This window comes from Notothenia rossii (assembly GCF_949606895.1).
Source record: "Notothenia rossii genome assembly, chromosome: 4".
Lineage (NCBI taxonomy): Eukaryota > Metazoa > Chordata > Actinopteri > Perciformes > Nototheniidae > Notothenia > Notothenia rossii.
Window position 1 is genome coordinate 62,380,703 of NC_136902.1, and position 20,495 is coordinate 62,401,197.

General features: G+C 40.8%; 1 protein-coding gene across 1 annotated transcript in view; it reads right to left on the reverse strand.

Moving 5' to 3' along the window:
- Positions 1-6,180: 6,180 nt before the first annotated feature.
- wsb1 (WD repeat and SOCS box containing 1) overlaps positions 6,181-20,495 on the reverse strand; it is a 28,106-nt gene continuing 13,791 nt past the window's right edge. Inside the window, exons 7-9 of the mRNA XM_079677276.1 lie at positions 13,877-13,990; positions 9,151-9,258; positions 6,181-8,271 (exon numbers count right to left, since the gene is read on the reverse strand). Coding sequence (XP_079533402.1) covers positions 8,109-8,271; positions 9,151-9,258; positions 13,877-13,990 — 385 coding nt within the window. The 3' untranslated portion in view covers positions 6,181-8,108. The remainder of the gene's footprint in view (positions 8,272-9,150; positions 9,259-13,876; positions 13,991-20,495) is intronic.

Consider the following 20,495-nt stretch of genomic DNA (forward strand, 5'->3'; position numbering starts at 1 on the left):
ATGAAATCAAAATAATCAACTTATCTTTGCTATATATCTTGTAACATTTAGGCTTAAACCTGGAGCCCCTTTGAATAAGTCCCCTTTAAACAGGCATTTCAATTTTAATTCGGGAACAAAACACTTAGCAAAATAATATCCAGAATCAGTATAGGCCTCGCAGTTTCTTTTCACCAGTCATGTGAGCTTTAATGAGACACTTGAGCTTGCTTGTCTTTCATAAGCTTTGATAGTTCTGGGGGCAGTGTGGAAACTGCTGTGACCAGGTTGGTCTCCACATCCAGTCTGTTCCTCTGCTTGGTTTTGATGTGTGTTAAAGCTGAGAAGGTCACCTCACACAAATAAGTAGAACCAAACGGCAAACGTTCAATCAGTGCATGTTTTCCCAGTTCAGGATATTCCTTCTCCACATCACACCAAAACTCAGTCAATGACTTCTCAGCATGCCATCTTCAGGGTCAGATGATAATTCCATCAGAGGCTCCTGCAGCATTGCTGGAAGGCTGTTGCTGCTCTCACTCACAATGAATGGGTTCCTCACCCAATCCAGTCTTTCTGACTTATTTTCAATGTCCTGAAAATAATGGCTGAAATCAGTGCAGAGTTTGGACAGGTGTGCTTGCACCAGTTTGACCACTGGACCCCTGGCAACAGCAGTTGTGGCAAGATGGGCATTGAGTAGTGGGAAACAGCTCACGTCTCCCCATACTTGTCAACCCTCCCGATTTTCGCGGGAGACTCCCGATTTCATTGCCCTCTCCCGGTTTCCTCCCGGGGTCATATTTCTCCCGATTTCTGACAAAATCAGATTTACACACGACTGTTTCCACTCGGACTTTAATACAGCTACACCATTGTTTGGTTTCCATGGTAACACGTCTCTTTAGTAGCGCGCGCAACTCAAAGTCTGAGCGGGTGAGGCAGATATTCACAGAAAACAGAACAAGAATCGACAACTACTCTACTCTCTGCTCACTCCTTTCCTGTAAATAAAATACAGGTCCAGCCCACACATACAGGACTGTCTCAGAAAATTAGAATATTGTGATAAAGTTCTTTATTTTCTGTAATGCAATTAAAAAAACAAAAATGTCATACATTCTGGATTCATTACAAATCAACTGAAATATTGCAAGCCTTTTATTATTTTAATATTGCTGATTATGGCATACAGCTTAAGAAAACTCAAATATCCTATCTCTAAATATTAGAATATCATGAAAAAGTATACTAGTAGGGTGTTCAACGAATCACTTGAATCGTCTAATTAACTCAAAACACCTGCAAGGGTTTCCTGAGCCTTGAAAAACACTCAGCTTGGTTCAGTAAACTAAATCACAAGTATGGGGAAGACTGCTGATCTGACTGCTGTCCAGAGGACCGTCATTGACACCCTCCATCAGGAGGGTAAGACACAAAAAGAAATTTCTCAAAGAGCAAGCTGTTCACAGAGTGCAGTTTCAAAGCACATCCACAAAAAGTCTGTTGGAAGGGGGAAATGTGGCAGGAAACGCTGCACAACCAAGAGAGATGACCGCAGCCTTAACAGCATTGTGAAGAAGAGTCGCTTCCAGAATTTGGGGGAGCTTCAAAGACAGTGGACTGAAGCTGGAGTCCAGGTATCAAAAGTCACTGTTCACAGACGTGTCCGGGAAATGGGCTACAATAGCCGTATTCCCATGGTCAAGCCACTTCTGAACTCAAGACAACGGAAGAGGCGTCTGACTTGGGCTAAGGAAAAGAAGCACTGGACAGTTGCACAGTGGTCCAAAGTCCTCTTTTCAGACGAAAGCAAGTTTTGTATTTCATTTGGAAGTCAAGGCGCCAGAGTCTGGAGAAAGGCTGGAGAGGAGCAAAATCCAAGTTGCTTGAAATCCAGTGTGAAGTTCCCACAGTCAGCGATGGTTTGGGGAGCCATGTCAGCTGCTGGTGTTGGTCCACTGTGTTTCATCAAGCCCAGAGTAAATGCAGCTGTGTACCAAGAGATTTTAGAGCACTACATGCTTCCGTCTGCTGAAAAGCTCTATGGAGATGAGGAATTCATTTTCCAGCATGATCTGGCACCTGCCCACAGTGCCAAAACCACCAGTAACTGGTGTACTGACCATGGCATTACTGTCCTCGATTGGCCTGCAAATTCCCCTGACCTGAACCCCATAGAGAATATGTGGGGTATTGTGAAGAAGAAGCTGAAAGACACCAGACCCAACAATGCTAATGAGCTAAAGGCCGCTATTGAAGCATCCTGGGCATCCATAACACCTCAGCAATGCCACAGGCTGATTGCCTCCATGCCACGCCGCATTGATGCAGTAATCCGTGCAAAAGGATTCCCAACCAAGTACTGAGTGCATTAATGGACATTTTCAAATGTTTGATTGTGTTTTGCTGTTATAAATCTTTTTTTTTTACTTGGTCTGAGGAACTATTCTAATTTTTTGAGATAGGATTTTTGAGTTTTCTTAAGCTGTATGCCATAATCAGCAATATTAAAATAATAAAAGGCTCGCAATATTTCAGTTGATTTGTAATGAATCCAGAATGTATGACATTTTTGTTTTTTTAATTGCATTACAGAAAATAAAGAACTTTATCACAATATTCTAATGTTCTGAGACAGTCCTGTATGCTCCATCAAGGACGGTGCTACAGGCCGCAAGGCAGTGCACTTACAACTACAATAAGCATGTTATGTTAATCTAACAGCTCCGGCGATCCACTAGCACCCCCCCCCCCCCCCCAAATTTTGCATTTTGAAATGCTCCCGATTTCTGAGGTCTAAAGGTTGGCAAGTATGCCGTCTCCCTCATCACATTTCCTCTCCCATAGTTCGAGCTTTTTTGTGAATCCTTGAACTTTGTCATACAATTTCAGGATATGTGACTGCTTGCCCTGAAGTGATAGGTTGAGCTCGTTGAGTTTGGTAAACACATCAGCAAGATATGCCATGAGCGCCACCCACTTGTCATCCTCAAGCTGCACAGCAAGAGGATGCAGATGCTCCCTCAAGAACACAAAAACTTCATTGCGAAGTTCATAAAGTCTCAGTAGCGTTTTCCCACGAGACAGCCAGCGCACGTCTGTGTGAAGCAATAGCTGATCGTGCTCTGTGCCGTTCTCATGACAAAGAGTTTCAAACAGCCTGTGATTCAATGGCCGAGATTGGATGAAGTTTATCATCTTCACAGCATCATCCATAACAGCACTTAAATCAGGGCTCATCCTCTTGCTAGCTAGTGCTTCACGATGAATAATACAATGCATCCATTTAATGTCGGGATTTACCTTTCTTACGTGCCCAAAAAGTCCCTTTACACGCCCCGTCATCGCAGCTGCTCCATCAGTACAGATGTGGCTGCAGGTTTTCCACTGCAGATGATGTTCTCTGAAGAAGCTGTCGATAACCTGGAACAATTCTTCCCCAGTTGTCTTTCCTAGCAGCGTTTTGCAAAATAAAATATGCTCGTTTATGTCCGACGCATCTTTGTAACGCACGAAGGACAGGAGCTGCGCTTCTCCACTCACGTCTGTCATTTCATCCAGCTGCAAAGCGAACTGACCGGCTAGTTTTATTTTGTTCACCACTTGTCCAATTATATTAACAGACATATCATTGATCCGACGGGATACGGTGTTATTCGACAGGGGAACTTTCTTGAGCGCTTCGGCTGCTTTCTTGTCTATCATAATTTCGGCCAACGCAGTCGCTGCAGGGAGAATGAGCTCCTCAACAATAGAGTGAGGTTTTTATTTATTTAGCCACAAGCAGGGACACGGCGTAAGATGCCTCGAGTGCTTTCATTGACACATTCGTGGCTTTCATCATTAGTGTCTGGCTCGACTTAAAAATTCCGACAACTTTCGTCTGTAAAATTCTTCACTTTTATCGACACTTTCCGAGTGTTTGGTGCTCTGGTGTCTCTGTAAATGCGCTGGCTTCATCGCACTATTAGCCAGGACTTCACCGCAAAAGAAGCACTAAGGCTGCGGTGGGTCCGCAGAAGTAGAAATTAATCCAAATAATATATGTTTCACTGTACTGCCTTGGTTTCAGTTTGGCCTCTTTCTTACGTTTCTCTGCGGGCTCCTCCTGGCCTTAATCCAGAGCAAGCGGACGTTTCAGCCATTTATCCATAGCGCAGACCTACCAGTATTTTTCTGGCTGCAGGTAAGCAGCTGTTTTCATTGTGGGATTTTGGCGCGGTTGTGCAACAGACTATTGTCTCCCTAGGGAAACTAATCGCGCACTATCATTTTTGACGGGATTATTTTTTTTTTACTTGTCACCTTGGAATTCCACGTACCCCCTGCAGTTCCCTCGCGTACCACTAGGGGTACGCGTACCCCCGGTTGGGAAACACTGAACTAAAGGACTCTTGAGTGTTTAGATAGTTAACTTTAGTCTAAGTTATCTCAGTGGGTCTCAAACGTTTTGATGTAAACAATTATTTCCGAGGCACACGTTTATATGATCATTATAGTTATAAAAAAATAAGAGAATAAATGAAAAACAGGTATGAAATACTATGACAGTAAAAAAAGAATAAAGTTTAAAATGGTGATTTGTAAAATATTCATAAAGAAAAAGTAAATCTGTTTACAGTTCTTCTGTTTCATATAGGTGTTGAGATGTATCCATAGATCTCTTCATTTTGCTCTCAAAATGCACCAGATTGATGCTTTTAACTTCTTCCGGGGGAGCTTTCCCCCCGGACCCCCCTAAGTTAGGTCCACTTCCCACTTATAAAAATAGCACTTTACCCCTGCTTACACCTATATACCTTGAGCTGATTATCGAGCCTTCATTGTCGCAGGTACGTTGTGTATTTGCGTGGAGATTGTTGCAGTAGAAAATTCCACTGTAGCGACCGGGGTACATTAATGGGAAACCCTAAATGTTTGAGCACCCTCTATGAAACGTCAAGCTACCCCACAGGGTAGGGCCTGACAGAAAAAGTTTGAGAACCACTGCTTTAATGTCACTGAGCAGCAGCCGGGGCAATAATAAACCCGATCACAGCTCATGTGGACACAGAGCATAGCTGTGTGTGTGTGTGTATAGTCAGATGCTAGTAATTTTCCACTCCTTTGTTAGAAGGATGGTCCCATGCCTCACTAAGTAAGATCCATACACGCTTCACAGACAATTCTATTAATAAGTAAACCAAAACAGTTTAGAGCCGTCAGTGTTGTAATATTACAGGACAATGATTTCACATCTCTCTACTGTTTGTTTACATTTTGAGGACCACCCTCGAAGCATTGTTTTCTATCATAGTGAAACCATACATAGAGTATTCTGAAATGAGACAGGGGCAAGTATTTGTTCTATACATTTCAATTCAATGTGAAGTATTTAGTATGAAAAAAGGAATGGGAAAGCTTCCCGTTACTCTTGTTTACAGAGTGGTGCAGTAAACGCGTATTTTTGTAGGCCGACCACGAAGTTAGCATCGCGAGGGCTCCTTCGACAAAAAGTCAATTGGAATTTTCCATTGGATTTTGGGATATTTAAGATAAGATCTATGTTAAACACACATTTATAATACATACACGTTTTGTTGAGCAGGATAATCTCCACATATTAACACCACTTAAATTATTGTTGAAGTTATGCAATGGCAAGGTAAAAAGTTAACGTTATGCTATTAACAAACTACATCATGGTCGCATGACCTGACATCACCGCTAAACTAAGGTGGCTAATATTAGTCGTGATGACGTTAACTAGTCTTATTATATAACTTGGTAGCAACCTCCTATTTATAAAGACACCTAAAAGCAGCAGACGTTCACAAAAGCTAAACTAAATACAGACTCGTGTCTGGCGTGATGAGTTTAGTAATCTGCTCATCTTATGTAGACACTGTTGAGCCACTGCCATTTTTGGGACATGTGCATTTTCAAACATTCACCAATGGTGAATTTACAAACCGTTACTAACTAATTTTATATTGTAAAGGAAAAGGCAAAAATCTCATCTGTTTGTGTTTACCACAGACCGTATTACCAAAAACGAATTGAAAAACCCATTGACTTTCAGACCAGGGAACCCTGATGTGCTAAAATGCTAACTCATTTCGGGACTCATTCCTGGAATACAGTATTTACAGGAGCTACATGTTCTTATGTATGAGGATTGCAGGGAAAGGATCAAAGTAGAGGTCTTCAGGATACACATTATGTTATCAAAAAAGCTTTTATTGAAACAACAAACCCACAAAGAAAAATTACCTTTATACATTCATATATATTTGATTTATTTAACGATTCATACTGCAACTCACTGAGGCAGGACTGTGTTTTTCCAAACACCATGGTAACGTAATGCAACCCCCGGTAAGGATATACATAACGAAGCACTTCAGCCCCTTCATATTTCAGCAGGAAACTATAAAAACAAAGTGGAAATGAAAACTTTTGGCATTAGCACCGACTGTCGGAGAACGTATTGCCAAAAGGATTGACGGCTGATGTGCAGCCACTTCACTACAGAAACACAGGAAAAAACAAAAGGCTCACTTTCCCTTCTTCACATCTCACAATTTGAAAGTGACAATCAAGAAACAGAAGACTCTTAGAATACTGTATCTCCAAAAAGCGTCATTGTGGATTATCATGCGAATACATCTCTATCTAGAGTGAACATGAAGCTCTTACACCAGATAGCCGAGTTTAAATTAATTTCAGGGTCGCTAAAATGTCTTATTGTAACTTCAACATAAAGTGACACATCCACTGCAACTGTGTCCAATCTGTAAGGAAATGTAATAGCTCTCTGGGCTAGAACAGTAAGACGCGTAACCATTTGTTGACTTTCACATTTATAAGGTTGACAAAGGCCAAAAAAAAAAGATTACAAAAATGGATATAAATGGCAAAGTGGGGAAACAAACGCTTAAGACTTGTTTATAGACATTTTCATATACACACACAAAACTCTGAGAACAGGGAGGGGGGGGCACGAACAGTTAAATAAATTCAAGCATACTATTGCCATTTATCTCGCCAGACTGAGAAAGGTTTGGGGGCAGACTGCACCTACATCATGTGGTTGGACCAATTTTTTCTGTGCAATTTACGGAGGTTTTGTTGACAGCCAGTTAGTGTGGTTTGGTAGCTTGCAGGATTGTAAGATCCCGCGTGGAGATTTTTGTAAACAATGTTATGTTTACACTGAGGGTTTCTCACTTCAACACAATGCTTGTAGGCCTGGGGCCAGCGCATGTTGAATGCCTTCCTTCCTCGTTAATCTTTAGCAGAAGCCATTTGCTGCCTGAACCATCTTCACTGCTACATTTTTCTCTGTGCATTCCCACCACCAACAATCATAATGGAATGATAGTTGGTGAACTGTTCAGAAACAGTAGATTCCCTAAGGCTGTCACACAATGATCGAAAGGAACGAAGAAAATTCAACTTTCTATGGTGCTTCTCTGGTAAACCGACCAATGAAATGGTGCCTTTCCCCCGACCGATACAAGATTTGCGAAGCCAATACAGATATTTCAAAGACATATCTCCACTTCAGTTCCTTGTCATTCACTGGCTGAAATGTTTCGGGGAGGGAACAATAACTGCTTGGCTCTGTTCTTTTCTTATGCCATGGTGATAATGTAAAGATACTTTACAGTTCACACATGTAGTATTGGCCTTTTGAAATCTTGCATCTTTAAAAAAAAAAAATCCCACGTCTCATCCCTTTTGCTGACCCACCTGCAAACAGCACTTGCATGAAATGCAACGCCCCACTCAAGTTGAAGTTGGGTTACTGAACCTGGCTGAGGCAGCTGGAAGAGGGGCTGCACACAGGCATGTAACGGGGACAGGAGGCCCCGGAAAATGTTAACCTAACTGGTATGGATGGTGTGCTTGCTACTGAAGAACTTACGAAAATAAATATTTACAGAACACGATATCCTGCTGTGAGTGAGTGGGGGGGGGGGGGGTCTCAGCTCAGTATCTCTTTCTCTCTGTCCTGATTGCATTTGTTCAACAAAGTTGTATGAAAAAAGGTTTTCCAGGAAGTATTTTGTTGGTTTTCAAGCATGATGCTGCAGCGACAGGGGCAGTTGGGTCAGCTGGTGGTCCTGGGTAGGGGTGGGGGGTTAAATTATTTTGTAGGTCAGGTAGTCGCGGAGCGGTGTAGGAATGGCCAGCGTCTCCACTTGCTGGGTGGTAGTCAACCGGCGGATAGACATTCTACACATGTGCTGCAGACTGGCAACGCTACGAGGACACTCCCAGAAGAGCACACTACTGCCACGAGTCCTAAAAACAAACAAAAAAACAAGGAAAGCAGGTTGAGGGTCAGGGCACTGATGCATCATAACCGCACTGGGGCTCCATTCCAAAACTGGCCCCTACCCCCCTCCCCTAACATCTGTCCTGATTAACCACCTGCCCTACGCTGTTTTATGTCCTTCCTGAAACACGCAGTGTACAAATAGTTCAGTGCAAACATTTACTTGTCAACAGCGCAAAATAAGGTAGAATGGTAGGAGTTTGAGGTCTTTAAGATTACATTGTCATTTACGATTATATATACCCAAGTCTAGTCTAGAAAACAGTAGATGACGTGTTCATTTGATTGTAAGGTTTATTATATTTACAGTGATTCTTGCTATAACCAAGCAGCTCATAAATATCGGATCTAAAAAAAATTGCTGTTTTGTGTTAGAATTGGTTGGAGCAATGCTGATTTTAAAACATCTTTACGGAAAGTTGCGACAGTTCTTGTTTCTGACGAAGAGAGGGAATTTTGTTCTGAAGCTTGCTGCTGTATTTACACCCTCCACAAAGGAGCCTCATTCAGCTGGATGTATGACTACACACAGTTTAGTCATGGAGTGGGAGGTGGTAGGGGTCGGTTTGGAATAGAGCCAGTGATTTTAGCAAATCTAAAAACAGCAGAGAATGCATGGTGCCTGCCAATGATGCCAGCAAGCGGTGATAAAAGACTGGTTCCTCTGCAGAAGTCAATAAGGTGTGACTGACGTGTGTGTGTGTGTGTGTGTGTGTGTGTGTGTGTGTGTGTGTGTGTGTGTGTGTGTGTGTGTGTGTGTGTGTGTGTGTGTGTGTGTGTGTGTGTGTGTGTGTGTGTGTGTGTGTGTGTGTGCGCGTGTGTAGGGTGGAGTGACAGAGCCTTACCCAGTAGCAAGGACACTTCCTTCAGCGGAGAAGGCACAGCAGAGGCCGTTAGAGAGGGAGCCGATGGCCTGAGGGGCTTTCTCCTCGATGCTCCAGAAACGCACCATTCTGAGCAGAGACAGAAAACACACTGCTGTCACATTCCAGCACAAACACTGGAAACTTGATGTTAAAGCAATATTTTGACATTTAAAATTGAATTTAAACATAATTATAAACTTTGAATTATATATATTCCTTGTGTTTTAATGATTTGACCCGGCAATGAACTCTCATTGACGGGCTTGCAGTACATTCCATAAACAACTTTTGATTATTGCCAGTGACAGACTGTTTTCCCATCTGGGAGGTACTTTCACTTGACCTTCCTTTTAGATAAGAAATGCCAGTAGAAGAGTCAGTGTGCCTGGCAGCCCTGTTCCCACTCAGCTGCAATTATGACTAATCCTCAGAATAAAAAAGGAAAATAAATATCACCTTATTCATGTGGTCTTAGTTCCCTTCCGTAGATTCCGAATAATTAGTGCGAATGCTGTTTACAGCATTCCACTATAGTACTTCAAATCTTTATTCTTCCCCTTATTATTAGTGCGAATGCTGTTTACAGCATTCCACTATAGTTCTTCGAATCTTTATTCTTCTTATTTCAGCCAATACTTTGGCTCTCCATAACTTCAGCTTATTTTCAGCTACAGAAACCATTCAAATATTAAACTATTCAGCCTGTTCAGGAATCGATGGGAAACCTTCAACTTTTTCAAAATATTTCATACTTTTTGAAATATTCAGCTTTTTAAACTCTTTTTTTAACATTGAAGTCAATGGGAGATGCCTTCAAATCCTCTTTTCCTACACTTTGCACCAAATGCTACTCCTTCTACATAATTTCAGCCAGACACTTCATTCCAACTTTCAAATGATCACAATATCTTCCGCTATAAAACTTGTATAAAAGATTTGATATCTTTTAAACTTTTTGAGATATTGAACTTAGTTTGGAGCTTAGCAGAGAGTTCTTTTTCAGATTTTAACATTAGAGTGGATGGAGCAGCTCGTTAACTCTAGAGTGCTTTGATCTCAAAACAGAGTGCAGCAGTGCTTGAAATTCGCCCCCAAAAATGTTTTAAACTTACCGAAATTCCCAAACCCTACACTCCTCAGACATATTTTTTCATGAAAAACATAGGAAAACCTCTCGTAGGTTGGAAAATAAAAAAAGATTAAGAAGAAATATTAAACAATGCCTCTTGAGGGCATGAAGAGACAAAAGGTCCAGCTAGCTCCCAATTGATTCCCATGTTAATTTGTTCCGGATCTTTCTTCAGAGCAGAGAGAAGTGCACTTTAGAAAATCTGCTCCCATCTCCACATTTTAGGCACAAAACCCAAAAGAACAACATATATAAATTCATTTGGGTTCCCTGATGCTCACGGTCTGGTCATTTTTTTTTTATCTGAGCCAAAGTTTTTGAAAAGGTGGCAAAATTGTCAGATATAATCCTCAATGCATTCTTATGGCTGGCGCTATGTTATTTATCCAATGTGCATGTTGCAGTGTCCACTGCTTTGCGTATTCGTATTCACATTCTCCCTCCGCTCTGTTTGAAGGCTCCGCTCCCCCCCCCCCCACACACGAATGCACACACTCACAATCAGAGACAAGAGCGGAGGAAAGGAGAAGAACAACAAAGTGTAAAAAAGTCAAACAAATCTGCATTATTGCCCCGAGCTCTGCTGTCTGCCCGTTTGTGTCGTATATACCGTTTTTTAAACCTTTTCTTTTAACCCTCCGGTATCACTGTGGACGTTTTTGTCCATATGGGTCATTTTTCACTTTGCAATAACTTTGGTTGTGTTGGTGCAAATGGCCTGATTTTTTGTAACAAGGCTATTTTCTTGATCTATTTTGGAATTCCAATTTTTCAAATCGGTCTTTAATTCACTGTGTAACAAATCGACTACGCAAATTAGTCATTCGAGACAAAAATGTCCACTTTAAAATACTTTGATAAAAACATTATATTAAAAGGTTTTTTTCACAACTCTTTTGGGTTCAATCTTTAAAGCAACTTCCGCCCTAATAGAAAATACCAAAAATGTAATTTTCACGATTTTAACCCTTTAAATGCCATTTTGAATACATGAAACCGCTGTTTTTTTTAATGATGAAAACAGAGAAAATGAGTTATTTTCCAAAAAATACATATCTGGTGACTGGCTCTTTTTTTTTATAACAGTCTTGGATATGTCAAAGATTAGCAGCAAAATTGATTTTTTTGCATTATTAGTTTCTGCACAAAATCAGATTGCACAAAAAAGTTACATATTAGTCATTCGGGACAAAAATGTCCACTTCCAAAAACTGCTCTAAAATGACAACAGATTCATATTTTTAAAAACTTTTTGGGGTTAAATCTTTCAGTCAACTTCAGTCCTGATCAAAAATACCAAATGTTAAATTATGTTCAGGATTTTAACCCTTGAACTGCCAGTTTGAAAACATGAATTTGCGTTTTCTATGAAAAACATGCAAAAAAAAGCAGTTATTTTCCATATAATAAATGTGGGGGGGGGGGGGGGGGTCGGCTTTTTTTAATCACAGTCTTGGATATGTCAAAGATTAGCAACAACATTGATTTTGGTGGATTATTAGTTTTTGCACAGAATCAGATTAAACAAAAAAACTCACACATTAGCCACTCGTGTCCCATCCACTCGCATTATAACCACATCTTTTGATCTCTCCGCCATACCGGTATAAAATCATGCATTTTGTAATGTCAGGGTTTTATATTGGAGGAAAATAGTTCAATTTGTCCTTTTTATTCTATATCACCAGAGGGGACATTTTACTATTGAATTACATGCTTGTCATTTCTTGGTTTCTTTGCCTGTTGTATAATGGGGCCCTGACAGCCATTGGAATACATGTATGAAACTAATATGATAGGTGTGTTGTTATGGATGTGGAAGAGTGGTATCAGCTGAGAAGTGTGTGTGTGTGTGTGTGTGTGTACAGAGACAACAATATACAGTAGATTTGGTTACAGCAAGTCGCAGTTTTCGCCTCATATCTTTCTTTCTCTCTTTTTCTCTCACTCCCTCATTCCCAAACTCATACAGACTCGTGCATATTAAACCTCCTTATACCTTGTATGTGTGTGAGTGATTGTGTGTGAGAATGAGACGGGAGTAAGTGTGCTCTCATTGCGTTTTGTTTTTCATTTGTGCTGTTTCATGTGTCTTAGAGGTAAACAGATGTATGGTCTTGATCAGAGGTTGCGCTAGACTTTTTCGCTGCCCGTCATTTTGACGGACAGGATCGTAAAACTTCCGTCAAAATCCAGAATTACCCGTCGGCCTTTACACAACTCTGACGAGGGGGGGGAGGGGGGGGGGGAAGCATGCTTCAGCGACAGTTGACAGTTCGCTAGCACCGCAGCACCCCCCCCCCCCCCCCCCCATTTGGACTGGTAGATCTCGGCAGACTGGCAACTTTAAAAGTAGCGCTTGGTTCAAAAAAGGTTGGACATCACTGCTCTAAAGGAAAGTGAGAAAGCAATAAAACCCTAACCACACAAACAAACAAAACAAAGAGATAGAGGTAAAGAAATAAAGTAAAACAGGACAATAAAGGTGCAACAACTAATCGACTTAATCGATGACCAAATTAGTTGCCAACTAATTCAGTCGTCGATTCGTTGGTGACGTCATCACGTGTGTTTTACGCACAGTTAAGCTCCAACGTTATTGGTCTTTTTATTGGTACTGGAGACATTTAAAAAATATATGTCATGTATTATTGCTACAAAAACATTATATCGCAGTCTTAGTGTCGCCAACTCGTTTTCTAATATGCAAAAAGACAAACAAATGCGTCTATGATGTATTTTCGATTTTTGCAGTCCAGACGAGATCTCTCTCCCCCGTCTGTGTGCGAGGGGGCGGGGCAGTTAACACACACGCAGCTGCTACATGCAGCAACACACTGCGGAGATGGCAGAGAGAAAGCGCTCCGAGGTGTGGTTAAACTTTACCCGTCTTGAGGTGGACAATGCTCGTTGCTAAAAGTGCAATAAGAGTTTAGCATGTAAGGGCGGTAACACGAGCAATTTGTCTAAACATTTAGCAAAAGTGCACCACATTCAGACGGAGGAATGCACCGGGTTCGACTGTCTTTCTAGTAGCTCTGTAGCCCCATCCACGAGTAACGTTTCCACGTCAGGTGTTATGTATGCTAGCAGCAACACACAGAGTTAACTCAGTTATAAAAACATAGGTTAATGATTAGAGGTAACTGAGTTATTTATTTTGTTAAAGTTTCAGCTATTCTGTTTACAGTTCTGTTATCACATTATTTAATACAATTTGTTAAAACACTGTTGTTTCTTTTGATGTGAAATATTATTTATTTAATTTAAATAAAAAACAATGTTCATTTTGTTCAAAATGTGTTTAGTTAATGTAATAATATATGTATTTTTGAATCAAGTATTCATCTTTATCGTCTTCATTGTTAGTTTCCACATGCCTAAAACAACCTCAAGCTAAATCTAAAAGTTGATGGCTAAATAAGAGCGTTTGAGAAATTGTGCAAGGCATACAGTAATAGTCCGAATAGTTGATTAATCGTTTCATTAATCGATAGATTCATCGATTATCAAATTAGTAATTTGTTGCAGCCCTACAGGACAAAGAATGTTACTAACTCTCATTCTGTGTATTACCTGTCATCAGTGATGCTGGCGAGGTGGCGGCCGTCAGGGCAGAAGCTCACAGAGCGAACCCAGCGGTCATTGGCCCCCCCGGCAAAAATGGGTGATGGAGGAGGGAAAAGATGGCTGGAAAGAGAGGATAGCAGGTGTTTAGAAACAGCATTAGTGTCAAACAGTTGGTGCAGAACCTCCCTTTACAATTGATAAGCATATAACTTCTAAAGAAATAACACATCTGAACACTTCAGTAGAGTGGGGGTTTTGCAATGGAGTGGTGCGGGAATGAGTCCTACGATTTTACTACTCAGTTGCGCCACTTATGTGACAGACAAGAAGAGTCAATTCTAATGTCTAACACTTACAGATGTAGCGATTCATTTCAGACAGTTTCAAACGCGAGGGCCGTGATTGGTACGGGATCTGCCCTCGCTCAAGGGAAAACCTCCAGCTTGACTTGAGACCGCCCCCGTGATAGATAAATGTAATTATAATGAAGCCAGCTGCAATGGATCATTGATCCACCAGGGGGTGCAGTGGGGTTCCACACTGGAGCTCATGTGAAATAAAGTGAGATACAGTACGCTGGATGTACAGCGGAACTTTGTTAAGCTCCATATGTCACGGATATCATACTACTGTGCTAAATAAGAGACATGTAATCATTTACAAAACATCACCATGTTGTTATTTAACAAAATAATTTTGTTATTCGAAAAAAAGGAACGGGAGGAAATGCAGCCTGGCTCTCAATTTTTAATCCTAATTTAATCATCATCTTCACCACGATCATTTATATTTATGTTCGCCGAATTGACATGAAATCACTGACACATATGAATATACTGTATTCAACTTCATTAAAACGTTATTAACATGCCTAAACTCAGTAATTCACCAAAAATATGTATATTTTAAATGGAGCTTCGTCGGTCGATCAGGATCCCAAAGTGTAGCGGAGGGATCCTCATCTGGATGAAGGGTGTTATTTTCCCCATAAGGAACAAGTCGCTGCAAATTATCCCGCTTATTACATGGCCACATTCTCAACAAAGTAACGACATGACTCCCAATATTAATTGAAATGCTTTTATGGATTTAGAAAATGTTTTTATTGATTTAAAAAATAGTTGTATGTATTGATTTAAATTGACATGCATCCGCTAAGAAAAATAGTCCGTTGTTACCGTTTTTTTAAACAGTCTGAATGAAACGGCAGCTCTCAGCTGTGTATTTACACAACTAATGGCCCATCAACCAAAGCTCTCACCCCCCCTCCCCCCTTGATCTTTCTTCTCCAGCAGCTAAATTAACGGTAGGTTACTCTGAGTGACAAGCTTACAGTTAGACACAACACTGTAATTGCAAGTGACCCTCAGTTAGTTGACTTTTATGTTCAACTGCTAAATTCGTTACTGATAATAAAGGGCTTCTACTGTACCTAATTATCTTAACACTAGAACCGCCAGAGGTTTTTGTATAGGCCTACCTAAACCCGTCAAATCCCGCTATTAGAATGCAATTTTTAACAACATAGGGTGCTACATAACACACTTTCAGGAAAAGTCACGGACTGGGAGACTTTAATATTTTAAAAAAAGTTACATTGCACACACACAACTAGGGATGCACCGAATATTCGGCCACCAAAAATGATCGGCCGAAAATGGTTAAAAAGGCCATTTCGGCTTTTGGCCGAAAGGGTTTTAGCACCGAAAAAATATCACCGAATGTTAGAGAACAGGGTTACGTTGATCATACTCCGCATATTTGTCCGGGTGTTTTGATTTCAAGTGGTGGAGTAATCCGGAAGTGGTGAAAGTCTTTGCAGTTACACCCCCTCGAGAAATGTCAGCTGAACACGTTTTACAAATCGCAATCCGCACCTCTTTCTCTGATATTTTGAAATATCTCCAAGCGGCAGACATGTTGGCTGTGAGCCAGCCGCGAGCATGGTCGCGCGCCGTGCTTGTCGCCGCGTTTTGATTACGTCATCACAACAACACGTTAGGTTACCAAATTTATAGGTGCATTTGTTGTTGTTGAAGGCCTGGCTGTTAGTCTTTATTTACACTATTTTGGTGTAGGCCTACTGGCCTAGATGTTTATGCAGTTTTAAAGCACCTTGGCTTTGTTCTGAATGCACTTTGTTGTAGTTATCCTACAGAGAAAAGAAAATGCACTTGACTTGGAATTAATGTACTGTATGCATTCAAAAGTGCTGAATAAATGTTTTATGGACCCATAAAAGTTAAGTTAAGTTAAGTTAAGTTAAGTTAAGTTAAGTTAAGTTAAGTTAAGTTAAGTTAAGTTAAGTTAAGTTAAGTTAAGTTAAGTTAAGTTAAGTTAAGTTAAGTTAAGTTAAGTTAAGTTAAGTTAAGTTAAGTTAAGTTAAGTTAAGTTAAGTTAAGTTAAGTTAAGTTAAGTTAAGTTAAGTTAAGTTAAGTTAAGTTAAGTTAAGTTAAGTTAAGTTAAGTTAAGTTTTGCCATAATCATGTCTTTTTCCATAATCAGGTAGCTGAACAACATTGGTAAAAAATATATACAATATATATATATTAGAGATGTTAAGATTCACATCGGTGCACCGGCATAAACGTTCAAGATGCGAGTGCGCCGGTTGAAAGAGTGCACATCGGCTACAGTTTGGGTTGAACCGGGTTGAACTCGCGATGCATCGATTGCGTAGCGTCTTTGCATCGGTAAAAAAACGATTCATTTATATAAAATCCCCTTATCTTGTCAACGCTCAGCAGAGACGATCTTTGATATTTGCTTCGCCACTACGGAGAACGAGAGTCTCAGTTATCAACACACACGGAAGTTGAGGAGAAAGAGAAACACAGCGCACCGAAAAATACCTACAAATCAAACGTTTGGCAACACTTCGGATTGTTCAAGAAAGACGGTGTAATAGTCATTTATGCTATATAGTTGACCGCAGGTCATGGAGAGTAATAAGGTATCCGTAGACCTTTGTATGAGGTATCTTTATTACTTAACAGGTCTACAGCCATGATACATAGATCCGTCCTAGATGCGGACTTGCATACACACAGTATCACTCCGCAGCCGCACCCCATCAGTAACGTCCTGATGGTATATGTGCGCGGCACTATTACTACAGACGGTCAACTTGAAAAATCACTCGCAAATTGTTAACGATGCCGAGCCGCTTTAAAGTACACAAGTAGTACGAGGAACTTAGCGACGCACATAAAGAGGCGACGTGGGGTCCGCGGCTGAAAAGAGAAACCTGAAAGTGAGACATATGAGTTAAATCACTCAGTGAGGTGTTCTGTCAGAGAGAGGTGTTTAGCTTACAGCAGCCTGTGACGGCCAATAATAATTTAAATGTCTTCCTTACTGTAAGCAGTTATGAAATACCTGTTTGTGAAAGGTTATTTGTTTTCTTTATTGTTCAGATAGAAACCACTGCTTTCTGCTCACTGGTGAGTTAGCCTCTGAGTGTTAAGCACATCAGGCTGGCAGCTGTATGGGCATTGCTCTATGGTAGCTGTTATTTGCACATTGTTAATCATGAGCAATGCATCCTTACATTGTTTAACTGTGAGGTGTTATACAATTGTACTCTGGAGAGCTTTTAAAGGTAAAAAAATAAACGGCATGATGGGATGTGCAGTACCAAATATGTAAAGCACTTTTTTGTTAATGTATGATTTGCTGCATATAAGGAATAAAACAAAAATCCTCTGTCGTACCATATTGAAGTATCATTATTTTTGCATCGTATCGCCCCGATCCGCATAATGTTGAATCAAATCGTGTCGAACTGTATCGCAACAGGGGTGAATCGTATCGTATCGCATCGCCTGGTGTTTCAAAGGTATCGTTAATGTATCGTATCGTGGCAACGTATCGAGATGCGTATCGCATCGGCCTCAGTGATAGAGATGCACATCCCTAATATATATATATTTCTATTAATCATTTTCGGCCTTTCGGCATTCGGTTTTCGGTCAACTGTTTCCTATTTTCGGTATCGGCCAAGAATTTCCCATTCGGTGCACCCCTACACACAACACACATCACACAAATTGACCCGATTGGTGGTTCTAGTGTTAAATAAACTCACTAATTAATGAAACCAGTTCAATACGCATTATTCTTATTCTTATCATTCTTTATGAGCGCAGAAATAGTCTTAAAATCGGATCTGTTTTTTAAATGAAATCTGACGGCAGGCAGTTAGCTCTGATCATCTATGATAAATGCGCCGCACCTAATCGCTGGCCATTCAGCCACAGACACTGTTCGAAATGGAGGGGAGCTAGGGGGAGCTTGGCTCCCCCGAAGAGGGAGGGAGCTCCCCTGATGGCTGACTTTGAGATAAATAGGGGGAGCCCAAAACAATCGTGCATATTTGTGTCACACAGATTAGAAAGGTTGAGTTTCTGTAAATAACAGTTCTTGAAATAAATAATAGTTATTGTTCAATACAGTTTCTGAATATTTGTTTTATATTTGTGAATATGTCTGGGTGTTGCCATCTGTACGTGGCAGCGCTTCATTCTTACTTACGTTGCTATGGTTATGGCGGTGATGCCGGCGCGGTATTTGAAATGTTTATATTGATATTTTTTTTAACTCTGGCTTTGTAATAAAAAAATATGGCAAAACGAAAACAGCCAAGCGTCACAGCTTTTGGATTCACAAGCAAAGAAGCGAAGGAGTCTAAAAATGACAACGTGAACGGAAAACAACTTTTAGTTGGCCGGCTGTAAGCGGCGTTAGGGTCGAGCTTGACAGCTCCACACACCGAGGGAGAGGCCTGCCGATGCGGAGCCTGAAGAGGCTTCAACAACGGCCACATCCGCCGGCATAGTGACACCGTCTGTATTAGTAGAAGAGTGTTTTTATAGCAATTGATCGCATCCGCGCTGCTGCGCCAGTCAACAGAGTGTGCGTGTGACATATTTAGTAGCAAGATGTGCTCTGAAAAATAGGGCTCCCCGAAAGCAAATGGGTAATTCGAAAACTGACAGAGCTCCCTCAATACAAATCAAACTGTAGACGGTGTGAAAGCACCTATTGTTTTAAATAATGGTCGGAATGTGACCTGTGAGCCTTCTGAATTACCGTGGGACAGCACATTCTAAACTAAAATGTTCAATCAATAAAGTAACATCTTATCTTATCTTAATAATATCTTCATATTAATAATAATAATAAATCATACAGTATGTGTCCGAAAGGGAGCAGGAGGAAGCAAACACAAAAATATACTGCATATTAAAGCAAACGATTGTAAAGGTTAAAGTATGAGCATAACAAATAAAGAAGTGTAATGTAAACATTTACATTATAATTATGATTATTTAATATATAAAGACTATATATTATTGAATTACAAGATTAGATATACTTTAGTTGATCTAAAATATGGATGTGTTCAAATGCTCTTCAAAACACAACTGAAAGTCCATGAAACTTATCTTTCTGTATTTGTGAATGAAGCGCCATCTCCTGGTTAAAACCTGAAATTGAAAATCTGGCAACGCCCTCTTGGAAAATAGTGGGAGGGCTTAACATTCCTCTATACTGGTCTTTGGCAGGTCGTAGGAAGGAAGCTGTAAGCTGGAGTCCGAAATTCAGTGCTACATCTGTAATATGGAGAAAGAGATGTCCTGTATGGGTTGATTGTGCGTTGATCTGTTGGTAATGCCTCAGGGTTCCGGTGGGCATGTAAACAAATGCATAACGCTGCGCTATACTTTGCGGCCTCACCCGGTTGCATAACGACGCTTATTGTTTAGGTGTCTTTTAATAAGCAGGTAGTCATATCACTAGCTAGATCTGATCGATATGGACATAAACATGAGTGAAGTCTAATCTGAAGGGAGAGAGAGATCAGCTGCTGCTGACGAGTCGACACGCAGCTCTGCATGATCACATGCAGCGGTGAGCGGAACAAAACACACACTTCAGGTTAGGGCTGTGCAATTTAATCGATCCTGCGATATATATCGATATTTTGTTTCCCGAGAAAGTATCGATATTTCAGCCGCGGGTATCGATACATTAACTCCCATTCAAATCCCCCGTGTTCCGCCTGGCACTCTGCTCGCTGCCCATTCCCCCCCGTTCGCTTTGCATGAAGAGCGGTTACGTCAGCCAGCCGAGCCGCTAGTGTCACTGTAGAGCATTTCTAGATACACAGACGCCGGTGTCTTCTTCTCGCAGTGAGTGCGAAGCGGTTCAGGAGAATGGCGGCAAACATTAACCACACTGGAGAGGGTCTTCTCTACCGCCGGAGATATCGGCCCAATCCCATACCACTCCCTCGACGGAGTGAACTCCGTCTGTAGCCACACTCGCAGCTCAACGAGGCTCCCTCCTATCAGATGGAGGGAGTAAATACAGCAGCAAGCTTTGGGACGGCCTCCCCTCTCTCCGGCAGAAACAGGAAATGCCTTAACTGTATGTAACAACGGTTTCAAATCAGCATCTCTTAGACAAAAAGTTTAAATTAATAACTCAAATAAAACTCCTAACATCTTTCATTGTGTTTCAAAGCTCTTTTAGTTTTAAACCTGATGTTTATAAGCTTCTTAGTTTTTCCAACGGTCTGTAAATATACACAACTTTATAATAAAATGCACACATTTACCTT